General features: G+C 56.1%; 1 protein-coding gene across 2 annotated transcripts in view; it reads right to left on the bottom strand.

The window, feature by feature from the left end:
- FAM129B (family with sequence similarity 129 member B) overlaps window positions 1–25,644 on the bottom strand; it is a 52,509-nt gene that overhangs the window by 11,933 nt on the left and 14,932 nt on the right. For both annotated transcript variants that reach the window (XM_027556317.1, XM_027556318.1), the window contains exons 2-5: window positions 8,366–8,496; window positions 4,868–4,996; window positions 1,532–1,637; window positions 201–368 (exon numbers count right to left, since the gene is read on the bottom strand). In XM_027556317.1, coding sequence (XP_027412118.1) covers window positions 201–368; window positions 1,532–1,637; window positions 4,868–4,996; window positions 8,366–8,496 — 534 coding nt within the window. The remainder of the gene's footprint in view (window positions 1–200; window positions 369–1,531; window positions 1,638–4,867; window positions 4,997–8,365; window positions 8,497–25,644) is intronic.

A 25,644-nucleotide genomic window follows, 5' to 3' on the forward strand; every position in this document is an offset into this window, starting at 1 on the left:
GTCCATGAGGTCGCAAAGAGTCGGACACGACTGAGCGACTGAACTGAACTGACCTGACCGTGGTTTCTAAAACCCCAGAAGGAAAAGGAAAACGGCTCATAAAGCAGGGGTGCCACACCACAGTCGGCCACTAGGTGTCACCACTCAGCAACGCACCCGGTAACCCCTCCCAGCTCCCGGGGCCTCAAGGGGTGGCTCACCATTGTTGCAGTGTCGGACACAGTCCTGCAGGACGGCCTGCCACTTGTCCTGCTCGGCTTCCGTCATCATGCAGAAGTAGTAGTGACGCGCTGAAGGATGCCAGAGGATGAGCGGGAACTGCGTGGGGCACTTGAGAATGGGGGCAGAGCCCGATTTCGGTGTGGTCCCTGTGGAGACAGCACCCACTAAGCGGCTGCCCTCTGTGGCTTCCCTCGGCCAGAGAACGGCCAGCAGCTGACCCCTCGCCCTGCCCCTCCGGGTCCAGAGAGGGCTGGCCTGTCCCAGAATGACCAGAGTCCATGGGGAGGCCGCTTCTCTCAGTCTCCACAGCTTGGCTAAGAGAAGGCCTGCCCCCCCTGCCCCACCAGCAGCAATTCTTAGCATTGGTAATGCGTCCACCTCCCTGGGGTCAAGTTCTAAACTCTATGCAGGAGGCACAAATAACACAGGGCTGGAGCCCTCAGGGTCAAGGGCCAAGCATTACTATCTTGGGTTTCCCTTCAAATTTCAGCTGCAGAAGCCAAAGGGTGGCTTAAATGTCCAAAGTAGGAGGGAGGCGTGGGGGCAGGGGATACAGAATAAATAAAAGGGGGTTTTTTTCTCTCTGTTTTGTCCGCATGGATATTCGAGATCCACAGAGATAAGTGGTCCTGGGCTGTGACCTGGTCACTCCTGTTAATAACAGGACAATGGCAGTTCTTCTTTGGGTCCTGGCTCTGGGTCCCTGTGCTAGGCTCACCACACACACAGCACCTCGTGGGGTCTCCACAACACCCCAAGGTCAGCCCTCCCAGTGCAGGGGCTGGAATCCAGGAAAACCAGACTCTAGCTGAGTCCTCGATCACCAAGTCCCACACAGGGGCATCTCACTACCCCTTGGTCTCCTTGGGATCAGCTAAGAGGTGGACGTGATCCCACAAAGCTTCTGGGTGTCTCTGATGGGGTGGGGTCACCTAGGATGGCTCCCCACAAATGCAGCGTTGACTTGGCAGCTTACAAAGTGGGGCACCTGGATCATCTTCTCCGGGAACCTCTCAGGGACCCAGGAAGGGACAGGGTACAGAGTAAGCCCCCTGCACAGCTGTGATCACCAGGCTCAGGAAGTGGGGGCTGGGTGGGACTCACACTGGCGTGGCCCCAATTCCCTGGGTGACTTCAGGCAAATCCCTCTCAGGCCCCCCCCCTTGGAGGTTCAGGTTGTGCTGGGCACTTGCCATAGCTCTAGCCCAGCTGCTCTTCCTGCAAACATGGAGTTCCAGAACCAGGGATGCCCCCCACACTCTACGGCCAAATCCCTGGGCACTTGGCCTGGGATGGGTGGTCCCTTTACCTGGTAAAGAGTTGCCAACGAGTTCCAGGTACTGGTCCAAGGAGGTGAGGATTTTGTAGCCCGCACTGTTGATGACAGCTCGGGGTGGGATCTGCCGCTCATAAGCCTGAGGAGGGGGCAAGAGAGATGGTGGAGGCAGCTACAGGTATGGCCAAGCCCAAACCCCATGTCTCTACCCGGCCCCAGGGCCCCACTCAGTGTTCCCGGCAGGGAGGAGGAGGAGGAGGAGGAGGAGAGGAAGAGAAGAGAGAGATGGAGTTTGATCATTATTGTGACTACAGGCAACATGGTGTCCTGAGCAGGACCCAGGCTCGGGGCTCAAATCCTAGCTTCACTAAGTACTACGTGTGTGATGTCAAGAATAACACCTCCTGTGCTTTAGTTTGGGCGTCCCTGGTGGCTCAGCAGTAAAGAATCCACCTGCCAATGCAGGATACACCGGTTCAATCCCTGGGTCAGGAAGATTCCCCTGGAGAAGGAAATGGCAACCCACTCCAGTATTCTTGCCTGGAGAATCCCATGGACAGAGGAGCCTGGTGGGCTATGCACCACTTAGCAACTAAGTAACAGCAACATGCTTTAGCTTCCTCATCTATAAAACCGGGGTGATAATAGTTCCTACCCCACAGGGCTCCCTAAGCACCCAGGGAGATAACTGGGTAACGTTTAGCACAGTGCCCGCCACAGCAAGGGTCAGTAAGCGACCTGATGTGATTATGGCTGGGTTCACCAAAAAATTCATTTGGGGTTTTCCGTAACATCTTACAGGAAAAAAACCTGGAAAATCGTTTTGGCCAACCTAATGTTATCACCACTGCTACTGCCGCCTCTACAAGGAGCAGCTGTCACTAGCCTAGTGGTAGGCAACTATCATTACCTACCAGGTACTGTCCTATGGGCCCTGAATGCTTTATTTCACAGAATTCTCACAATCCAGAGGTGAGCACCATTACGAGCCCCAACATCACATAACTGGTAAGGTAGCCAACCTAAGACGTGGACCTGGCCTGTCAGCCTCTAGAGCCCAGGGTTTTTGATTACCCTGAACTGCCCACTAACTTTCTAGGTCCTGAGCACCACACAAGGCCCCTTGGGAGGAGAATATATTCATTGGAAGGACTGATGCTGAAGCTCCAATACTTTGGCCAGCTGATGCGAAGGGCCGACTCACTGGAAAAGACCCTGATGCTGGGAAAGATTGAAGATAGGAGAAGAGGGTGACAGAGGATGAGACGGTTGGATGGCACCATTGATTCAATGGATATGAACTTGGGCAAACTCCAGGAGATAGTAGAGGACAGGGAGGCCTGGCACGCTGCAGTCCATGGGGTCACAAAGAATTGGACACGACCGAGCGACTGAACAACTGCTTTCTTAGACCAGTGGGAACAAAAAATAGTTCTGATGTAGGTGCTCATACAGCAGGGCTGCCATGCTGCACCCTGCCACTAGGGGTCACCACCCAACATATTTCTTGACAGCAGCTGAAACCTCCCAGGCAATGATTTTCAAAGTGGTCCCTGATGAGCAGCATCAAAGTCACATGAGAACTCGTCAAAAATGCATATTCTTGGCCCCACTGCAGACGTGAATCAAATGAGGGTAGGCCCAGCAACATGGTGTGTGTTGTTGTTTTTTGGAATTTTTTTTAATATAATTTATTTATTTATTTGGAGGTTTATTTTTTAATGGAATTTATTTTTTAATTGAAGGATAATTGTTTACAGAATTTTGTTGTTTTCTGTCAAACATCAACATGAATCAGTCACAGGTAGCAACCTGTTTTTACACCAGCCTTCCAGGTGATTCTGTGCACTGAGAACTGCTGCCCTGAGGCATCGGTTGCTCCTGACTGCTTATGTTCAGTTCAGTTCAGTTCAGTCGCAGTCATGTCCAACTCTTTGCGACCCCATGAAGTCCATCACCAACTCCTGGAGATCACTCAAACTCACGTCCATCGAGTCAGTGATGCCATCCAGCCATCTCATCCTCTGTCGTTCCCTTCTCCTCCTGCCCCCAATTCCTCCCAGCATCAGAGTCTTTTCCAATGATTCAACTCTTCACATGAGGTGGCCAAAGTATTATTCTACTGCAAGGAGATCAAACCAGTTAACCCTAAAGGGAATCAACCCTGAATATTCACTGGAAGGACTGATGCCGAAACGGAAGCTCCAATACTTTGGCCACCTGATGCGAAAAGCCCACTCAATGGAAAAACCCCGATGTTAGGAAAGACTGAAGGCAAGAGCAGAACGGGGTGGCAGATGATGAGATGGTTAGATAACATCACCGACTCAGTGGACATGAATTGGAGCAAACTCTAGGAGATAGTGGAGGACAGAGGAGCCTGGTGGCTGCAGTCCCATGAGGTCGCAAAGAGTCAGACACAACTGAACGACTGAACAACACTAATTTGCCTCAAAACAGAGTGCTCAAGCCTGTCCTTTGGCTGTTCTAGAGGAATGTGTGGCAGAAGAAGTTGGGTCTGTAGTTCAACCAGGTTGGTCTTCCCCGAGGGCCCAAGGCAAAGGACACTCATCCCCAGACTGGCAGTCCAGTGGTTAAGAATCTGCCTGCCAATGCAGGGGACACGGGTTCGATTCCTGGTCCAGGAAGATTCCACCTGCTGCTGGGCTATTAAGACCGAGCACCCTAGAGCCCGTGTTCTGCAACAAGAGAAACCACTGTAACAAGAAGCCCATGGACCACAGCTAGAGAGCAGGCCCCACTCGCCACAACTAAAAAAGCCCACACACAGCAACAAAGACCTAACGCAACCAAAATAAATAAATTTTTTAAAAAAGGACAGTCATCCCCCAGCTTCCCTGCTTCAGGCAGGGAGTTGCGAGCAGAGGCATCAGGAAGGAAAAAAGACAGGACCAGCACCCAGGAGTGCTCTGAGGCAGGGGAATGGCCAGTTTGCTGTGACTGTGGAAGCCCAAGGCAGGAAGGGGGCTGATGGGGGAGGAGGGCCCTGGAGGTGGAGAGACTGGGAGGGCCATGGGGATGAGCCGGTGCCAGTGATGGGCTGCTTCTTGGGGGAGAGGCAGAGTGAAAGGGGACCCCCAGCGAGCCGGGTGCCTGGATGGGTGAAATGCCACTCAGAGAGGGGGCCCCCAGCTTTAGGCAGGCAGGAAAGGGTAAAGGGAAAGATGCTGAGGTTTGGCTTTGCATCTGGTGACAGCGAGACGGGCGCGGTGGCTGGCTGAGGGTGGACATATGGGGTCTCACGTTCAGGAGTCGGGGGGCATGCAGCATTAACGGTCGCAGAGTAGGGGGCTGCGGGGATGTGGAAGAAGCGCTGGGCCGGCCCGGGGGGCCCGGGGGGCGCCTCACCACTTTGTTCTCGTAGAGCACCAGCCCGTAGTTGTGCGGCACGAGGCTGAAGCGGTTCCTCCACTTCTTGTTGTCCTCCTGGTACTGGAAGAGGTTCCCCGAGAAGATGATGCGCTCCTCCAGGGGCACCTGTGGGCGGCGAGGGGCGGGGAGTGAGGCCGTCCGCCCTGACCTCACTCCTCACCGAGGCCTCCGAGGCGGCGCGGCGTCACACCCATTTGGCAGATGGGGAAAATGGGGCTGGGGAGCAGCGAAGGCCCCCACCCCACTCTAGGTCCAGCCAGAGGCACTGTGATGCCGGGACTAGAGCGCAGGCCAAGCACTGTGACGGGGGAGCCAGGCAGGACCCCGCCCCATCCTGGCCCCAGCAGACACGGCGGCCTCCTCGGGACGGTCTCCAGAGCCCGAGGCAGGCTGCTTCCCCGTCCACTCCCCCTGCAGTGTGACTGTGCCACGGTCACTCCGGCTGGAGGGGACAGGCCCGCCGGCACCTGCTCTGGGCCTGTTTCCCCTCAGGGCAACACAAACTTGACGGAGGTGGTGCCATAGAGCCTCCCCAGCTCTGACAGGTGACAAGATGGTCTCCACAAACCCGGATGGGGGAGGAGGGGACTTCAGCCCAGAGTGTTCCCATCTGACCAACACCCTGGCAGACTCGTGCCCAGCGTGGGCAGCAGAAACACTGAGACCTCCCTGCAAAGCCCTAGCTTTGACTCTACCACAGCCTCAGTGTGACTTCAGGCCTGCCCCATCACGTCTTTGAGCCTCAGTTTCCTCATCTGTAAAATGGGACAGTGACAGCCGCAACGACACGTGCAGGGATCATGCAGGCAGTTGGCACCGGGCAGGCAGTACAATACACAGGAGCTGCCATGACCACTACTGGGGTTCTGTCTATGTCAGTCTCCCGGCTCCTCAGACTGACATTTGGGTAGGAGGAAGGGAGAATAAACAGCCTGAGCACCGGGGAAGCTTCCGGAAAGGAGATAACAGGAGGCCAAGAGGGAACAGCCCTGCTCCTGGGTGGGAGGAGCGCAGGAGTCAAGGGTTCCTGTCTCTCAGAAGCCTCCGTCTGCTCTACAATATGGGGCCTTCTGCAAAAGCAACATGTGTCCTGTGTAATAAAGGGAGAAGGTATAATTTGACTGGGGCCTAACCTCTCCTAGCTTCGGAGCTCTGCAGCTGCAGTCAGAGGTGAGCAGCCTCTCCCAAGGCATCCCCCACCCCAGGCCTGTCTCCTCACCAGGCCTCTTCTCCCCAGCAACCTCCCTGCCACTCTTGAGGGGAAATGCCAAAACATTCCTGGAAAATGAGGGCCCATTGTACTCAAACAATAGGACCCCGAAGACTGCTTCCTACCCAGGGACAAAAATATTTACAGGAAAAGAAAATGGTTCCCCCCTCTCCACCAGGCACCCCCTCCCCACCACACCACCGACAGTGGGCTTTCCCCCGGGCTGCATGGTCTATATTTAGACTGGGGCCTACTCTCACTCCAGCTCCTGAGCTCCAGTCTCTGTGAGAGAGAAAGAAGGAGCACAAAGAGCTCTCCAGACACCCGGGCAGACCCTTGTTCCCCCGGGTCTGCAGCCTCCACTCTGGCTTAGAGCCGGAACTCACTCAGGCCTCCCCGGGTGAGTGGGGCTCGGCACCCTGCCCCCTAAAGTCCACCCTCAGATCCTGGACAGCCCGTAATGGCTGGTTGGTTGGTTTACAGATGTGGGTTTGGGTTTTATTTTTAAGACTTTCAAATGGCAGAGTCGTGTTTCCACTGGAAGGTCTGCAAGAAGTGGAACCCAGGAAACAGCCCAGGCCAAATATTTTGCACTCTGCAAAGCTCTCTGATGCCACTGACGGGCATCTTCGGGGAACGGTGAGAGCACAGGCCCCCAGGCTCCGGCAGCCTACACCCTGGGAGCCTGGACAAGCAATTCTACCTCCCTGAGCCCCGGTGTCCACCTCTGGGAGGGGCGCCGGGTCATAATCACAGTCCCGCTGAGCCATGTCATGCCAGCTGATGAGCAGCACCCACGCAAAAGAACTGTTGTTTTTACCACTACTATTACTATATTAATTGTAGTATTATTTCTAACAATTTATGTGATGATGATAATGATTTCTATTGTTACCATGACTTAGCCTCATGATGGTCAGTTTTGTGAGTGGCAAATGGGACCCAAAATCCCTCCTCTTCTGAAACTGTGGCTGATTTCATATTAGTCTTCCTGCTGACACGTCGCATCTATTTTCTGACCATGAACACTCAACCTGATGAGTGTGAAAGGCGCTTCTCAGGCAGGGTAAATGCTGAATGCATCATGCAACCCCGCTCCTGTCTTGGGTTATTAGAATTCAGGCTGCCTGTGACATTTCCTTCCAAATAGGGGAGCAAGCAGCCCACGGGAAGCAGCTCTCTGAGGTGGGTCCAAAGCCCTCTCTGCTATCACATAGGTATACCCCTGCCAGACACCCAGGCCACAGCTGCCCTCTGCTGTCACAGGTCGGCAGGTTGCCATGACATCAGGAGACCAGACAGACTTTCCTGGGCCCCAAATCAAAGTGATAGGTGATGCTCTGACACACAGCCCTGACATTCCCTCCACCCAGGCAGGCTAGGGGTCAAGGCAGAAAGAGGAATCAAGTCAGGAATCTGGAACCTGGCTTGAGTCCTGCCCTCCACCATCCCAAGCAAGCCATGGGCTCACCTCTGGGCCTCTGCACATGCCACCGCCTGGGTCTGATATTCCTTCTCCCATCAGGTCTTTAGCTGGGATGGCCCTTCTTCCAGGAAGCCCTCCCAGACTACCCAGACAAGGGCCCACTGCAGCACCCCCAGAAACAGCCAAGGCCTGGCTTCTCACCCCAAGTGCTCAGCCCCACCGGTGCCGCCTGTCCCCCACTTCCTCAGTGCCATTCCCACCCCGATGCCAGGGGTGACCACAGGATCCCCACCCTGGGAGGCTCTACTAGCCTCCTCTGGCCCATTCTGACCCCCCAGTGGGGAACAGGCAGCTTCCTGGACAAACCTTTACTGTGCAAACATAACCCTACCACTGATAAGAGGCTAATGACAAGGCCAGAAACGATGACACGTCAGCCAAGCATCTGTCCAGCCCCAGGCACCTGGCCCACAGATCTTTAATCCTCGCGGCCACCTGGCACGGGAGGTGTGCCAATCCCCATTCACAGGTGAGTAAACTGAGGCCCCATGAGGTGAGCTCATTAGCTCGAGGGCACGTAGACTCTAAGAGGAGGAGCTGGGCGTGGACCAGGCCTGTCAAGATGACTCAGAGCCCCAGCCCGGCAGGAGGAGGGTCTGGCTCTGGGAGGAGGCACCCACGGGGGCATCGATGCCACAACCAGGTCACCTCCCTATTCAGAAGCCGGGGTAGGGCGCTCAAAGACCATCCAGCAACCATGGGAAACAGAGGCCCAGAGAGGGAAGGATCCTTGCCCAGGCCCTCGGAGGCCGCCCCGCCTCGGCCCAGCGCCTCTCACCTTGCGCCAGAGCAGCTGGGCCTGTGGCAACCCAGTGCCCTCGATCTCATGTCGCATGCTGTTGAAGAGGGCCACGCCATACTGGTCTTCGTAGAATCGGAGGAACTCCGTCAGGATCTTCCCGGTCTTCTCTGAAAGGGAAGGATAAACGGGCTCTGAGGTTGGCATGACTGCTTCCAAGCAGTGACCAGGGAGGGGCATCCGCCTTGCCCCAAATCCTAGCTCATAAAACCGTCCACACGGGCTCCGCACTCACATCTGCGTTGCATTTCTGGCCGGGGTGGGGCCTTTCCCACACACGGCCGGGTGAGCCTCTGGGCGGGAAAAGGGGCGATGACCGTGACGGTCAAACCAACAGAGACACAAGAAACCGACAGACAAGTGAAAAGATGCTCAGCCTCCCCAGCCAGCAAATGAACGCAAACGGGAAGATTTCCTTTTCCCCATCAGACCAGCTGGAATGCGGAGAATAGGCACTTTAACCGGAGCTGGGGGAGTGGCAAGATAGGACTGCGTGTTTGGAGGAGGAGGGTGGTCGTGTGCACAGTTCTAAGTGTGCATGGGGGCCCTTGCTCCTGTAGGAATCCAGCCCACAGAATGCACCAGAAATTGCCAGAAACAAGCCAACTGTGCATGGGGGGGTGGGAATGATTCAATACCCAACAGTTCACTCAGGTCGGACAGAAGATGAAGGGGACCTGGGTACACGCAACAAAAGGAGGTGTCCGCGCTCTGCCACGTCAGGAGTTCTGCAGACTCCCACGTTGAACAGCATCGCATTTAAGATTATTCCTGTAGGTGCATGTGAGTTATTTACCCTTGGGGACCTCAAAGAAGAGGTCCAGGAGGCAGCACTCCAGGCTGCTAAGGGCGGCACATCTGAGTGTGGGAATGAGAAGCAGAGGGAGAGTTTCAGGTTCTGCGTTATTCATTTGTTTAGCATTTGAATTATTTTATGAGCATGACTCTTTTTGCAATTAAAAAAAAGATCAACATTCTAAAATGAACTTATCCACCGGATTAACTACCACTCTGCAGTCACTGGCTGTTGGCCTCTCTCTTCTGCTAAACCTGCTAAAGCAGGTTTTAAACAAAGAAGGGGATGTCCCAGGGGCAAGGGCAGGCCCGGCACTAGCTGCCCAGGCCTCCCCGTGGACAGATGAAGAAACTGAGGTCCACAGAGGGTCATGACCCACACCAAGGGGCCTCCTCCTTGGCAAGCCTTCCCTGTCCTAAGTAGCTGGACTTGGGTCTGTGCTGGCCCACTGTGCAGCTCCCCTCTGGGCCTCAGTTTCCCCCTGTACACTGGGAGAATCAACTCAATCATGGACAGGCCCTACCACCTCTAACAGTCTCGGACTCAAGGTTCCAAAGACCTGGTCCTTTCTCAAATGAAAAGGGGCTGACATGACGCCATCCTTCCCACCGCTGGTCCCTAGATAGCAAGAGTACCCAGGAGGACAGTGCTTCATTTAATCCTCTCAATAGCTCCATGGGGCTTCCCTGGTGGCTCATCAGTAAAGAATCTGCCTGCAATGCAGGAGTCACAGGAGACACAGGTTCAATCCCTGGGTCAGGAAGATCCCCTGGAGGAGGGCATGGCAATCCACTCCAGTATTCTTACCTGGAGAATCCCAGGGCCAGAGGAGCCTGGCAGGCCATAGTCCAAAGGGTTGCAAAGAGTCAGACATGACTGAAGTGACTTAGCATGCGTGCAATAGCTATATGGGGTATGGTTGGTGTCATCCGCGTTTACAGAGGACACTGAGACTCAAAGCGGTTAAGTCACTGACACAAGGTCACACAGCTAGTGAGTGAGACCGCTGGAATGCAGTCCTGGAGCCCAGGCTGAGAGGAGGTGCCACTCCCCACACCAAGGGTCTGTGGCAGATCCACTCCCTCCACCCCTTCCAGAGGCAGCTCAGCCCATGGGTCCCTCTTCACAGGCCTGTGCTTCCCTTCCTGGAACAAGCTCATGTCTGTTCAGATTCTGTTTTCAGGGTAGTAAGGGGAGAACAAATGAGGAATTTGCTTTGAATGCCTATTTTTTAAAGACCATAAACAACCAGAACTCTCTCAAAGGCCATGAGAATTGTTCTGAAAAACGATGAGGTGGGAGGGGGTGGTGGGGGAAGAGATGGGGCGATGAACTGGGGCCAAATAGAGAAAACAGGATCGCAGACAAAGGTCCATGAAGTCAGAGCTACGGTTTTTCCAGTAGTCATGTACAGATGTGAGAGTTGGACCATAAAGAAGGCTGAGCACCAAAAAATTGATGCTTTTGAAGTGTGGTGCTGGAGAAGACTCTTGAGAGTCCCTTGGACTGAAAGGAGATCAAACCAGTCAATCCTAAAGGAAATCAGTCCTGAATATTCATTGGAAGGACTGATGCTGAAGATGAAACTCCAATAATTTGGCCACCTGATGCAAAGAGCTGACTCATTAGAAAAAACCCTGATGCTGGGAAAGATTGAGGGCAGAAGGAGAAGGGGATGACAGAGGATGAGATGGTTGGATGGCATCATTGACTCAATGGACGTGAGTTTGAGCAAACTCCGGGAGATGGTGAAGGACGACAGGGAAGCCTGGTGTGCTGCAGTCCAGGGCTCACAAAGACTTGGACATGACTGAGAGACTGAACAACAAAGGAAAGCAGACAATAATAATATTAATAAAACATGTCATCATCAGAGTCGCTCCCTTTTATTAAGTGTTAACCCCAGTCGATGGGGTAGGAAGGTTTACATGCATGACCCCAAAGAATCTTCACGAAAACCCTAGGGAGTTGGTGCTACGGTTTGTCCATTTTAGGGATCAGGAGGGTGGCAGACCCAGGACAGGAGAACCAGGTTCTCAGCCTCCAGCCCAGGCTTTGGTCCCAACCCTGCCTCAACAGACACCCAGTGGGCACTCTCCCAACAGGCAAGATGGGTAGGTTTGGCCCTTGGATCTCAAGGGTCCTCTAGCCACAGCTCCAGGATGCCTGCCTCGGCCCTGGTGCACCCAGCCTGATACAGCATCATATCCAGAGGGGCCAGGAACTGCTCTGACCCTTGGGGAGACACCCCCAGGAGGAAACTCCCATCCTGTGCCAGGAACTCAAACCCAGGTCTGCCTGACTCATAGCATGCTCCTAGCTGCCAAGTCAGCAAAGCCCAGACATCACATCCAGGCAGGGAGTGTCTGGGTGCAGAAGGCCCCAGGCTGGACTGGGGAGGACAGGAAAGGGAGGGCCCAGCCAGGAGAAGGCCCAGGAATCACCCTTTCAAGGGGCATTGAGGCCCATGTCGGGTGGGACTGTGGGTTGGAGAGGATGCCAAGAAGTGAAAAACAACGAGGTGACCCAGATGGGGCCAGAAGGCAAAGGTGAGGCCTGAAGCAGTGGAACTGAGAGGGGCAGAGTAGGGGGAAGAAGGAAATTCATCTCTCGTGCTGGGATGCAGACGAGTTATCCAAGTGAGGCTGTGGGACCAGAGTCCAGGAGGGGAGGGCACGAGCAGCAGGGGGAGAAGTCACCTGGCAGAGAATGGAGAGGGGAGAGGCGGAAATGTGGGGTGCCTCACTCAGAGGGAAGGAGAAGACGACCCCATGGGCCCTGGGCCCATCTCACCCAGCTGCGATGACAGATGTGCCTTGCCACTGGAACTCGAGGACCATACATACCTGGACCTGTTTTCAAATAAATTCTTTGCCATTTGAGATTCCAGAAGCAAACAGACTGGAGAACACGGGATCTCTCAGTGATTCAAATCTGCTCCCCAACTTGGGAGCCTAATGGATGGGGAGACAGAGGGAGGCTGGCCTCTAAGGACTGAGTACGAACCCCAGGAGGGGGGCGCCTGGCACAGGCAGGGGCTGAGCCAAGCAGTTACTGAGTGCCCACTTCTGGGCCACACCCTGGGGGGCTGTGGACCAGGCTGGGCGAGAGATCAGGGACTAGAAGGAGGGTCCCGACACAGCGCCAGGGAACTGGGGAGCTCAGCTGAGGTCTGGCAGCAGAGGAGGCACTGGAAAGGGAAGATCGAGGGGGAAGAGGGCCGGCCGCGGGTGGCTTCTTGGTAACCCCTAAGCCCACTCCTGAGAGATGTCCTAAGACAACTTGGAGGAACCGCCACGTGCTGGTGCAGAGGATGAGGAGTTGGGGGGCGAGATGTCGGGGCTGGAAAGACCTCCGGGAGGAAGGTGGGGTAGGGGGTCCAGTCGCCTCCAGGGACAAACAACTCCCAGGGAGGAGTCCTGAAAAGTGTCCCTAGCAGCCCCTCCGGCCAGATGCTGCTGAAAGAGGATGTAGGTGGGCATCCCGGCCTGGAGAAGGCTCCTCCGGCCTGCAAAGCTCCAGTAGGGGTAGGAGGGTCACAGCCTGGGCAGCCCTCTCCCTGTAAAAACCACTCAGCACCCCACTCTCTCTCCCTCCTTGCCCCCCTGCAGCGGTGAGCTCCCTGGAGTCACCAGAGGGGTTTTATGACTCAGTGTCCCTTCCTGGTGTCTGTGAGTGGTCCCTGAGACCTGAAGTGTCCCTCTCTCCTTCACGCCTGCCTGTACGAGTTCTTCCTGCTCTCCCCCCATGGCTTCTGGAGACACCACAGGCCAGGGATTCGGGGCCTCATCACCCCAAAGGGCTTCCCCAATTACTCAGTGATAAAGAATCTACCTGCCATGCAGGAGACCCCGCTTTGACCCCTGGGTTGGGAAGATCCCCTGGAGAAGGGAATGGCAACCCACTCCAGTATTCTTGCCTGGAGGATTCCATGAACAGAGGAGCCTGGCGGGCTACAGTCCATGGGGTCGCAAAAAGTCAGATACGACTAAGCGCCTGAGCACCAACACCCCGAAGGGGACTGTGAGCCAGAGAGGGTGAGGGGCTCACCTGAGGTCACACACCCAGACCAAAGCAGTTAGGGTTCTAGCCCACACCCCGCTGACCCCTCCTGATGCCAGGCTCTGACCACTGCCCACAGGGCATCCCTCCCCCGAGAGGGCGGGGTGGGAAGGGTTGCCCAGCAACCAGGTTGCTTCTGGGAGAGGCTGAAGAGGACAGAGTGCCGGCCTCACCCACCTTTGACACTTTCCCACACATCTCCTCCTTCCTTTCCTGCACTGACTCAGGCCTAGGTGCTGTCAGATAAAGAGATACGAGGGTAACGACAGAGCCCACCTTCCCACCTCAGGCCCCATGAGGCGGCCAGAATCCCAGTCCTGAAGACCCCGGTCCCGTAAGCTATCCAGCTCTCTCAGAGCCTCAAGTCGCCCATCTGTAAAATGAGCACACCCAGAATCCAATTCCAGACCTCCACAAACGTGGCTGCTATAATCGTAATCAACCTTGAATATTCATTGGAAGAACTGATGCTAAAGCTTCAATACTTTGGCTACCTGATTCAAAGAGCCAGCTCATGGAAAAGACCCTGATGCTGGGGAAGATTGAGGGCAGGAGGAGAAGGGGGTGACAGAGGATGAGATGGTTGGATGGCATTACCGACTCAATGGACGTGAGTTTGAGCAAGCTCCAGGAGATGGTGAAGGACAGGAGAGCCTGGCATGCTGCAGTCCATGGGGTTGCAAAGAGCCAGACATGACTAAGCGACCAAATAACCACAATCATGGTGCTCAGAGACTGCTTGGGAGTTTTTTTTTTAATTATTTATTTTAATTGGAGGCTAATTACTTTACAATATTATAGTGGTTTTTGCCATACATTGACATGAATCAGCCATGGGTGTACATGTGTTCCCCATCCTGAAACCCCCTCCCAACTCCCTCCCCACCCTATCCCTCGGGGTCATCCCAGTGCACCAGCCTTGAGCACCCTGTCTCATGCATCGAACCTGGACTGGCGACTGTTTCAAATACGATAATATACATGTTTCAATGTTATTCTCTCAAATCATCCCACCCTCACTTTGCTTGGAAGTTTTATTAGCAGGTATAGCTTTCATAGTTTGAAAAAATCCAATAATGACATTAAAAAAAAAAAAGGACCAGGAAGAGAATCACAAAATAATAAGGATCAGTAGCTCTTCAATAAACAAAAACCTGACAAAGGGAGGGCTCCCGAGGAAGAAGCAGCTGCACAGAGGTGAGGAGGTGAGGACACTGGCCTTGTGCAAGGCACATGTGGGAACCCGGGCTCCCACCTGACCCTGGGGGGACTCCTGGGGCACCGGGGCCAATCGCTGGGCCCTCCTGGGGCCCCCTCCCAGCACCTCCTGCCGAATAAGGAGGCAAGCTCTCCCCACTCAGACACAGGGCCCCATGCACACCCCCAAAGTCTTCAAATGGCCTGGAGGTGAATATAGGTAAATAAATCCTCCATTTACAAGGGAATAAACCAAGGCCCAGAAAGGTTAATGGTTTACGAAAGGTCATGCCACTCATCAGTTCACAAAAGCTCCTGAGCACCTTCCTGGGGTTGTCATGGAACCACCTGTGGGGGTCGTGATTTCTTTATGAGCCCAGGAGGACAGCCCCTGAAGTCTGGGGCTCTGTGCCCAGCCACCACTGTGTTCTGCGACCCCAGGGAGCCACTGCCCACCCACGGCCTCTACCTCGAGGCAATGTCCACAGCGTGAAGGCAGTGGGCTCCGCTGGGATCTGAAGAGGCCACTGCCCAGCACGTCGGGGCCAGGGTGAAATACACATAACTCTCTCCCCCGACCTGGAGGCTGTTTTGGAGCCAAGCCTTGAAGCAAGTTGGTTGCATCCTTATCTCTGATTCTTAGCAGGACTGGAACCGTGGATTAATGGCTCTCGAAAGGCCATCTCACTCACAGTCAACAAACTGTGCACCTCTGGAACCATTGAGGGTGACCCGGGGGACCCTCCTTACCCTCTAGTCTTCCTGACTCGGACCCTCAGCACTAACTCCCAGAGGGGACCAGGGTGCCTCGCCATGCAGGACTTCGGCACGTTCAACCCCTCAGGTAATGCTGAGAGATCCTGTCACTTCCCCTTTATAGACAGGATAACTGAGGTGCAGGGAGACTTGGAGACCTTCTGAAAGACACTCAGCTTAAAAGGTGAAAGAGGTAGATTCTAAACCTAGTCTCACACCAAAGCCTGCACAAACCCCCACCTCGTAAAGCCTCTTCATTCCCAACACAATTTCCAAAGCCTGTCTTACACTTTCCTGCTGGGTCTCCACCTGCTCCCAGAGGTGGGCAAGGCAGGTTTTACAGTCCCATTCTACAGATAAGGAAACCAAGGTTCAGAAAGGCAAGGTGACTTTTCCAAGGTCACGCAGCTGGCGACAATCAGAGCCAAGAGTGGTCTGGGGGTCTCCAGCCCCTGTCTGGTGGAACCGGCAGGGAACCTTCACTCCTACTGGGAACTCGCTTGTCCATCTGCTCTGGACCTCAACCTTCCTACTGGCAAAATGGGTGGGTGGGTTCCTATCAGCTCAGCTGATCTAAAATCTCAACGACAATCTAATCAGTGCTGTGCTGGCCCCAGAAGCTGACTGGGGTGCTGGTCTCAGCACCGTATCTGAGCTGCTGGTGAGTCAGCTCGGAGTGGGAGTTGACCACAGTCCCCTCAGGCTGGACGGGAGAACTGGGGTGAGGGGAGCAAGACTCAGCATCACCCCTCACTTGCCAACTCAGCACCATCTCCACTGGGCATGCAGCTCTGGGCTTCAACTCTGCTCCCAATATGCTGTGTGGCTTGGTCAAGGCACTTCCCTTCTCTGAGCCTTTGTTTCTCCCTCTGCAAACAGCACACCAGTATCTGCGTAGTCAGTTTATAAGATCATTGGGTTAAAGAGTGCTTCCCAGGTGGCTCAGCGGTAAAGAATCTGCCTGCCAATGCAGGAGATGCAGATTCAATCCATGGGTTGGGGAGATTCCCCTGGAGGAGGAAATGGCAACCCACTCCAGTATTCTTGTCGGGAGAATTTCATGGACAGAGGAGCCTAGCTGGCTACAGTCCATGGGGTCACAAAGAGTCGGACACAACTCAACACACACTCACGGGCTAACGAGCAGAATACACTTCATCTTGGCGAGGGGGAGGCGTGTCGCTAACAGGGCCCCTTTTAAGCACCTCCTGTCCAAGCTTCCTCTAAGCCAGGGAGAGGCCCTTGAAACAGGGGCTGGGCAACCCTGGCCTGGCCCAACCTCAGGGCCAGCACCAGCAGCAGGCAAGGCAGCCGGAAGCATGTTAATCTCTGATTTTCCAAACTGACAACATTAAGGATCACGCTACTTCCTGCACTCAGATAGCGGGGGCTGGGCAAGAAGTCGGAGAGGCCCTGAGGTGGCCTGAAGTCCCCTGGAAACTCTGGGGGCCATTGTGCCCAGAGAGAAGGGGCTTGCTGAGCTGACGATGGGAGGAAAGGCTATAGGGGTCCGCAGAGAACAGGCCCAGAAAGGTGCGCCCCGAGAGCCTCCATGCCAAGCTCAGGAGATGCTCTGCCTTCTCGTGGACCTCCCAAGCCCAGCACACGCCACACCTGTGTCATGTGGACCATCGCCCAGACCTTCAGCTCAGCCCTGGAGAGGTGGTGTCTGAACTGGAGGAATGTTTCCGATGAGGAGGCCCAGCCCCAGAGAACTGAGCCCTGCCCAGTCCCTCAACTGGGGAGCAGCAGCGGCCGATCTGGGACCCGCCTCCACGCTGACAAGGTGCTGGGAGGAAGGGGACGATCACAAGCCAAGATCGCATCAGCCCTGGCCCAACCCTGGGGGCCTCACACTGGTCCCAGCCCTGGACTGTCCCGAGCTGAGGGCACCATGCCAGACCTGACCCTGGCTCATCCGGTCCCTCCAGTGGGTTCGGGGGCCACACCTCACCCATGAGGCCAGCCGGGTTTCAGGGCTGAGAGATTTGCGGACTGAAACCAGCACCCTGCAGGGCGGAGCAGGCCCACAACCTGCCTGCCTGGTTCCCAGAGCACTGCGGGGGGCTGGAGGGGGTGGGGAGGCGGGCAGGCAGCCAGGGATACCAACCCCACCCAGAGCCAAAGGAACAGGAGAGGCGGAGTGGGGGCAGGGACCGAGCTTGCCTGCGTCAGAGTGCTCCAGAGTGCCTCCATCTCCATCACCTGGGAGAGCAGGACAAGCGAGAGGGCCAGAGCACTAGGGACACTCTCCAAAGGCCACACAGCAGGTCCCGGCAGAGCTGGGTCGGCATGCCAGCCCCCATGATGGCCCAGGGCTTCTCTGCTCCATCACCCCATTATCATTATTAACACATAACCGCAGCGGCCACGTGCTCGCAGCCCCGCTGCACCCAGGTTCGCACGAGTCATTTGATGTGTTGTCCTCATTCTATAGAGGAGAAAACTGAAACTCAGAGAGGTGAAGTGACTCCTCGGGGGACACACAGCTTGTCAGTTATAGGGACCCAGAACAGTCTGAGTGTTAACAGGGAACCAAAGTTTGGGCGAATGCATCTCACCTCCACCTTGCAGACTGCCAGCCACTGGGGCTTCTCACCACACTGGCCGGGTGGGTGGCCACGGTCAGACAGGCTGACAAGGCTCCCACTCAGGGCCTGTAATCAGGGGCAAAGCCAGGAAGAGGGGGGTAATGACAGGCTCCATCGGCCAGCAGGGGAGGGGGTCTGGCAGCCCGCCCGTGAGAAAAGCCTGAAACAGTAGCTAGAATCCTGCAGAGCCAAAGGCAAGAAGAGAGCAGGACAACTGGGCGCCCCCAAGGGGGACAGCCGAACCCCTGAAGGGGACAGTGCCCAGAGAGGGCTAGGGGCCGATCCAGGGTCACCCCACTCCTGAGTGCTGTGCCCCCCAGCACACGGCCATCGGGGTGGTGGGCTTCCTAACTGACTCGGGGCTGGTCAAGAGGCCAGAACAGCTCAACCCAGACTACACCACTAGTCACTGCCTACCCTCGCCCCAGCCCAGGCCCCCTCCCAGCTTATTCCTGCCACAGCCTCCAAATTTCCCCCACCTCCACTCCTGGCTCGCTCCCTGTCCTTCCCACACACAGGAGCCACAGGGATCTTTTTGTTAGAACTCTCACCCTGAACCTCCCCTGCTCAAACGCGTCCCTGGCTCCCACTGCCTTGAAGACAAAGATCCAGCTCCTCAGTGCACCTGCAGACCCTGAACGCCCTTCCTCACCGTGGGGTTCCCCCAGGTCAGGGATACCCCTCCTCCTCACTCTCCAATGCCCCTTCCCCCCAGGAGGTCCCCAGGCCGGATGGGACCTCCACCCACTCCCGTAGCCTCCCTCATCTCCAGTGATCTCAAGGTGGGTAAGGCCTGTTCCCTCTCTGATGCCCCCAGACAGCACCCACCACATCTGGAACTGACCTGGCACAAAGGAGGAACCGACAAGGAGGAAACCCAGAGGGAGAGGCCAGGTGGGGAGCCGCCACCCCATTGAGCAATACAGCTCCCCACACACGCCCCAGAGATTTCTCACCGCAGAAAGGAATGCCCAATGCCCAACCCGGGAGCTGCAGCAGGGGTCCCAGGACTACGAGAAAGTGCCCAGCGCCCCCCTCCCCAAGGAAGGGGGCTGCCACCCTCGAAGCTTCCTCCCGACTGGCCTCAGGCGCCCCAAAGGGACCCTCTGCTGGGTACCCCTTCCCTGGGGCCAGTTATGAACAAGGAAAGGTATCTTCCCATAATCTGGCAGCCCATGGCCCACCACGGCCTGGGAATGACTGACCCCTGACCGTGCGCTGGCCCCATGCCTCACGTGGAGATGAAAACGGCCCTGGGAGGGAGGGTCCTCACCACCCCACCCCCACCCACCGTGTTCAGTGTGGGAAATGGAAGCGTGGGGGCAGTTAGGGAGCTCACCTGGCATCACACACCTGGTGAGGCATGATGCCAACTGGAGATGCCCAGCCCTGCAGGGGGACTTGTCACAGAGCCCTGGCCGAGCCCCGGGAGGTGGGGACATCTGTCACCCTCCCCTGCAGAGGAAACAGAGGCTGTGAGACCTGCTGGTTTGTCCCAGGTCAGCCAGCTGTCAAGGGCTGGAGCCCAACTCCAAGCTAGGACCTGAACCCAGGCTCTCGGGCTGTGGCAACACATGGGAAACAGTCACACCAAGCCCTTCTTAAAGGATCTCACTGGACCTCGGAGACCAAAGTTCATCCATTGCTGAACTCTCAGCACCTGCCACAGGGCCTGGAAAACTGCCCCCAGTGAACACACCAAGCCAGACTGGATCCAGGCTCTCAGTCCCGCCTCCCTCCCCAGTGCCTTGTGTTGCACCCTCTGCCTGAAGCTCCCTTGCCCCTCGTTAATACAGTTCAAACTCTTAGCCAGACATCATTTCCTCCATCACAGGCTCTGCAGTTTCACATTTGCATGTAATTATAATAATAAGTGGGGCATGAGCTAATGCATGCAACACTTAGCCCAGTGCCAGGCACAGAGGCAGCTGCCATGTGTGTTAACAATTATCATCTAAGTTATTTCCTTTAACCCTCACCTAGAGCTTCCCTGGTGGCTCAGACAGTAAAGATTCTGCCCGCAATGCAGGAGACTTGGGTTCCATCCCTGGGTCGGGAAGACCTCCTGGAGAAGGAAATGGCAACCCACTCCGGTATTCTTGCCTGGAGAATCCCATGGACAGAGGAGCCTGGCGGGCTACAGCACATGCGGTCGCAAAGAGTTGGACACGACTGAGCAACTAATACTTTCACTTTCAGAGTTAACTGTTAAACCCATTTATAGAGGAGGAAAGGGAGGCTCAGAGAGATGAAGTGATTTCCCCAGCATCACAGAGGTATGAGCAAAACCAGGACACAAAGCCAAGCCAGGCTCTGCTCACCGCTCTACCCCAGTATCGAGAACTGTGCAGGCCATGGAGAAGGCGCTCAGGAGTCCTCAGTGACTCTCTCTGGCACATTCCCCACTCGCCCAGCAGCTCCCCAGGTCAGGCTGGCACCTTGGTCACGTCTGTAAGCCAGGTGCCCAGCACAGCACCATTGTTAGGAGAGGAGAGCGGGTTTCTCACAGAGGCAGGTGTGTTCCAGGGCCGAGCTTGAAGCAAGAAGCAAATCTGAGCTGCCAATGGCCTCTCTGGGCTTAGTTTTCTCATCTATAAACCCCGTGGATGGAGGAGCCCGGTGGGCTACAGTCCGTAGCCTCGCAGAGAGTCAGACACAATTTAACGACTAAACAACAACAAAACGGGCATAAGATGAGAGTCTTGCCCTCAGCTCACCTGGTGACCTGGGGTCCTCAGGAGACGACAGTTTCTGTTAACAGTCAAAGCGCAAGGTTCGTGGCTATGATCATAACCTTCAGCACCTACGAAAGTCCTGCAGGAGATATTGGGTTTTGCTGCTAACAAAGGGCCACATGAGCCTTATGAAGGTTTGTAGCTGTTATCATAACCTTCAGCACCTGTGAAAGCCCTGCCCTGGCGTGTTCCCTCGCTAACGGGCCAGGCACATACGCTGATCAGGCCACTGGACTTGGGAAGGGCTCTGTGAAATCCAAGTCCAAGCTCTCCACTGGGCAGATGAGAAAACTGAGGCTGCAGGAGCAGGGAAGAGGCAGCCAAGGCCCAGCTCCCCGTGAGGGCAGTGAGGGAGTCAAATCCAGGGGCTTCAGTGCCCAGCGAGGGAACCTGCCTCTGGTCTTGGGGGTCTCTGGCCTGGAACGCTCTCCCAGAGCCCACCGTCTCCGCCTGGCCCTCAGGACCACCCCCCAGACAAATCCAGTCCCCTGGAAACTCCACCACCACAGCCCCTGCTTCTCCTGGGGGCTTTTTGCAAGTGTCATGACTGTATCACCACCCGCCACAGACAGAGACGCAACACCAGGCTTATATCTGGGCCAGGTGGGTGCTCGACAAACACGTGCCAAAGGAACAGCCCCTGGTGGGAGGTCACCCGGTTTCAGATGCCGAAACGGTGGCCCCGGAGGCCTGGGGAGGCGGCTAGCTGGGTCTCCCATTACGAAGGCAGCTTTGGGGCAAGGCAGCGGCGGGGGGCGGGCCAGGAGGAGCCGGCCAGGAGCGCTTACAAAGCTGCCTTTACAGCTCTTCTCACTTAGCAAATATTTAACCACGGCTCAGCGAGGCAGGTCTTCTGGTGGGAGAGTGTGTGTGCTGGGAGACCAGAGCTGGGAGCGGGGGAGGGGGCTGAAGCGAAGGCCCAGAGAAGTGCCCCCCACCCCAGAAAGGCAGAGCGCAGACCCGCCCACCGGGGACTGCCCTGACACCTCGAGGAGGAGGAGGCCACCTCAGTGGGAGGCAGAGGGAAACAAAAGCTCTCTCATCCCCTCCGGCCCCTCCCTCGCTGCCTGGCAGAGCCCCCAGTCGGCTGCGGGCACCACCCGACAGTTGGTGGCTTGTTCTGGGAGCCCAGACCCAGGAGTCCCTGCTCTCTGGGAACACAGACCCAAGCCGGGCGGGTGAAGAAGGGGTGCCCAGGGCCCCTGCAGCACCCTCCACCCAGGGCAGGACAGGGAGGGGGGCCCCCTTCCACTCCGGGGAGCACGTCTGGGATTGGGCTCCCCAGTCTGGTGTCCTGCACCAGACCTGCCACGGCCAAGGCCACATCCCAGGCCAACAGAGCCACGCAGGGAGGAAAGGAAGGTCAAAGGCCACCTGGAGGACCAACCTCCCACCCTGCCCACCTGGCTCCACGTCCCCCATCCTCCTGCCCCAGAGAGAGCCCTGGCTTGGGAGCCAGACAGACATGGGACAAGTCCTAGCCCAGTGGTCCGGGGCCTCGCCTGAGCCTCAGTATTCTCCTCTGTGGACTGGGGATAATTAGCTGTGGTCATCAGGCTGGGCACAGAGGCGGCTCATCTATGACGGTGATTTTGTAAACACTAACCTCCACCCGCCCAGTCCCTGTTCCTACTGGCTTCTCAGCAGCATCCCTCGCCTCCATGCTCTTCTTTTCTTCCTCACCATGCCCCCTGGAGCCTGAACCCTTATAACCTGGGGCCTGCCCACGGGTCACGACTGCCCTGAGGCCATGGTACCCCACGACACATGCCTGCTCTCAGCCCAAAGTGCAGAGTGCTGAGGCTGGACCAGGCACCCAGGGCCCTCTGCCACAGCACCCTCGCACTGGCAAGTGCCCGCCACAGGTCCACTGTCCCCTTAGCGCCCAGACTGGAGTTAAGACCCTGAGGTGCCCAGGCAGAGCTCACTGCCCAAGCCCTTCCTCCACGACCAGCCTGGCAACCAGCATCGCCACCCAGCCCCTCCCTGCAGCCACCAAGCAGCAGTCCACATCCTCTGTCGACCAGCTCAGGGTCAACCTAAAGGGTGGCGGGGGGCAGAGTCGGGGGCAGAGCCAAGGACAGGTGAGGGTCTCGGGGTTCCATCGTGCTGGCTGAGAAAGGTTTCGTGTCCTCATTCATTCATTCACTCAGCAACCACGGGGCACTGAGCATTCAGGAGTGAGTCAGACACACCCAGTCCCCATTGTCCAAAGGAGACAGACTGTCAACAAAACCTACAATGGGACACGGTAAGTCCCCAGCTGGGGGTAGCAGAAGAACCCAGAGGAGGGATGGCTAACCCAGCCTGCAGGATCAGGGAAGACTTCCAGGAGGAGGTGGCCCCCGAGACATGAAGGGGTGCTGGTGAGGCGAAGGAGGACGGCTGGGCAGGGAGATCGTGCCAAGCAGAAGACACAGGGAAAGCACAGATTTAGACACGCATTCAGCGAAACATTCATCTTTTCCACACACATCTGTGAGTACCCTCCTAGGTCAAGAAGGGCACTTTCACAGAAGGGCGTAGTGTCAAGGTTCTGGAATTCAGTCTTGGTTCCAATACTAACCTCACTGGCTCACTAGCTGTAGGACTTTGGACATGGGGCTTAATTCTCTCTGAATTGCAGTTTTCTGGGCTGTAAAGTGGGAGGAAGAATAGTACCCACCTGGTCGGGTTTTCATAAGGATCAGGGAAATGAGGGAAGCCCCAGAGCCTCAGCATACGGGGGCCGGTGCAGTCAATGATGACGCCTGAACGACCCACAGGAGGACTTGCACCCGCTGGAGCGAGGGTGGCCACCAGAGGGGTGGTCAGGCGCGCAGTGGGGTCTTTCACAAGCTCAGGGGTCCCACAGTGTGTCCACCTGTGCTACCAGCCGTTTTCTGCGATGTGTTTCACGCCATGAAATGGGGACCAGAAAAACAGAACCAAAATAGCAGCTACCTGGCCCCTCAGCAGGCCGCTCAGAGGAAGGTGACACACTTGGGGTCCGCTCGTTTGGGGCCCTGGGCCCTCAGAGGTTAACCACTCAGAAAGGGAAATTCCATCTATCTGCTTATCCATCACTCTATCCCTCCCGCCTCCCTCTCTCTCTCTCTCTCTCTCTCTCTCTCTCACACACACACACACACACACACACGTGCCTGCAGGGCTGGATCCCTGGGTCCAGGGGGGAGGGGGTGGGGGCAGGAGGGAAATCAAAGGTGGGGAGAAAGAGGAAGTGCACGGAGAAACATCAATGAAGATTCAGAAAGCAAACCCCGACAAACCGCAAGCCACCAGACCGTGGGGGACCACAGTGCGTCTGCTCCTCACCACGCGGTTTCTCGAGCTCCCTGTATCTCTGAGCCTCTGCTTCCCGCAGGTGGACTCACAGGTGGACAAGGCTACGAGCGAGGCTAGCTGGGAAAGTGCTTTGAATGAATACGTCTCGTATTCATACCGCTCTCTCTGTTTTTCCCTTTGTGTCTTACTGAATTGACTAAGACGTCCAGCTCAATGCTAATGAAAATACCTCTATGGTGTCAGCATCAAGTTTGCTCAGGCTTGTTCGGTATGTGACGAATGACACTGTAAAGGGCTGAGTACCAGGTAAGGACTGCTACAGGCAAGGAGGGAGAACTTAGCTCATCTCCCACAACAAAAGGGTTGGAAAATTCCCAGGGAAGAGCGATGCTATGGGAAGTCAGGCACAGTCATGCCCATGGAGCCTGTTCTGAGTGACCCACCACGGCAGACAGGATCCACAAGGGCCTTTCTATCTCGGGTGCCCAGCGGTGGGACAGGTGACCCTATTAGAGTAGGGAGCTCCCTGTCCCTGGAGGCATACAAGCAGGAGTCCGATGGCCAATTGGCAAGGAGGTTGCGGAGAAGATCCTGTCCCAGGAGGCAGGTTAGCAGTAAAAACAGATCTAGCTCTGCAACTGCCGGTGACCTTCCCAAACCTGTTTTTTTATCCATAAAATGGGGGTAAGAATAGCATGCACCTCACAGAGCTCTTGTGAGGACTACCTCAGAATGTGTTTCTAGCACTCTGCCTGACCGTTGGAAGAGCCCAATGAATGCCAGCTACCGTTCTAATAACAAGCAATCACTAGTAAGTGCCAGTTACTGTGGCCAAAGCCTAACGGAAGAAGGGCTAAACCCAGACACACATCCCACACATTTCATCAGCTGATGCCCTCTGACACCACCCTTTTCTCTAAGTCCAAGCCAAGCTGCTTCCCTAGCTGCCTCGGGACCCAGACCTCTCCCCTGCTCCACCTATCTACCATCCATCCATCCATCCTCCTATCCATCACTCTATCCCTCGCTTACACACACACACACACACACACACACACACACACACACACACACACAGCTGCCTGCTGTGCTGGCTCCCTGGGTCCAGTGGGAAGTGGGGTGGGGGCCCGCAAAGGGAGACAAGCCCAGGGAAAGAGAGAGGAGGGAGAAGGAAGATGATCAGCTCTGAAAATTAACTCATGAGCTTTGCTGCTGAGCCAGAAGGAAACCCAATCCTGGGCTGGAATGCCAGCAACCCTCAGCATGGAGAGGTTTCATGCAGATGGAAAATGGAAAGTTTATTCAAATAACAAGACTCCCATAGCCAGCAGAAGACACGGGCCCCGCCCCACCCTGGGGTCAGCAGCTGCAGGTCTCCTCGGGCGCCAGAGGACCCCACCTTATACGCCTCATTCCAGGTGCCAGTGTGCACCCCCGCCTGTGGAAACTCTGCTCTTGGCCAACAGGCCCATGTTCTGTGTCTGCTTCTCCAGGGGTCCCTTGAAGATGAGTTGGGAGGGGGTGCCATCTCTCCCTGGGCAGTAATGATAGATTCTAAGCATGAGTTCCAGGCAGAGATGCAGGCTTTAGATCGCTGGGGTCTGAGTCTGGGCACCTGACTGCCGCCGGGTGACCCTGGCTCTCCAGCTCCCCATCTGCCCAGTGAAGGAGCTGGATTCCATCTCCCTGGACCCTCAAAGCATTCCTCCAACTGTCACTGTCCCTGACAGCCACAACCCTCATTCAGGGCAGAACCCCTTGAGTCAACAGCACAACTCAGTCTTGACAATTAACTGGTGTCTGTTACTCCCATGAGGACAGGGACCCTGTCTGTCT

Source organism: Bos indicus x Bos taurus, chromosome 11, assembly GCF_003369695.1.
Source record: "Bos indicus x Bos taurus breed Angus x Brahman F1 hybrid chromosome 11, Bos_hybrid_MaternalHap_v2.0, whole genome shotgun sequence".
NCBI classification, from domain to species: domain Eukaryota; kingdom Metazoa; phylum Chordata; class Mammalia; order Artiodactyla; family Bovidae; genus Bos; species Bos indicus x Bos taurus.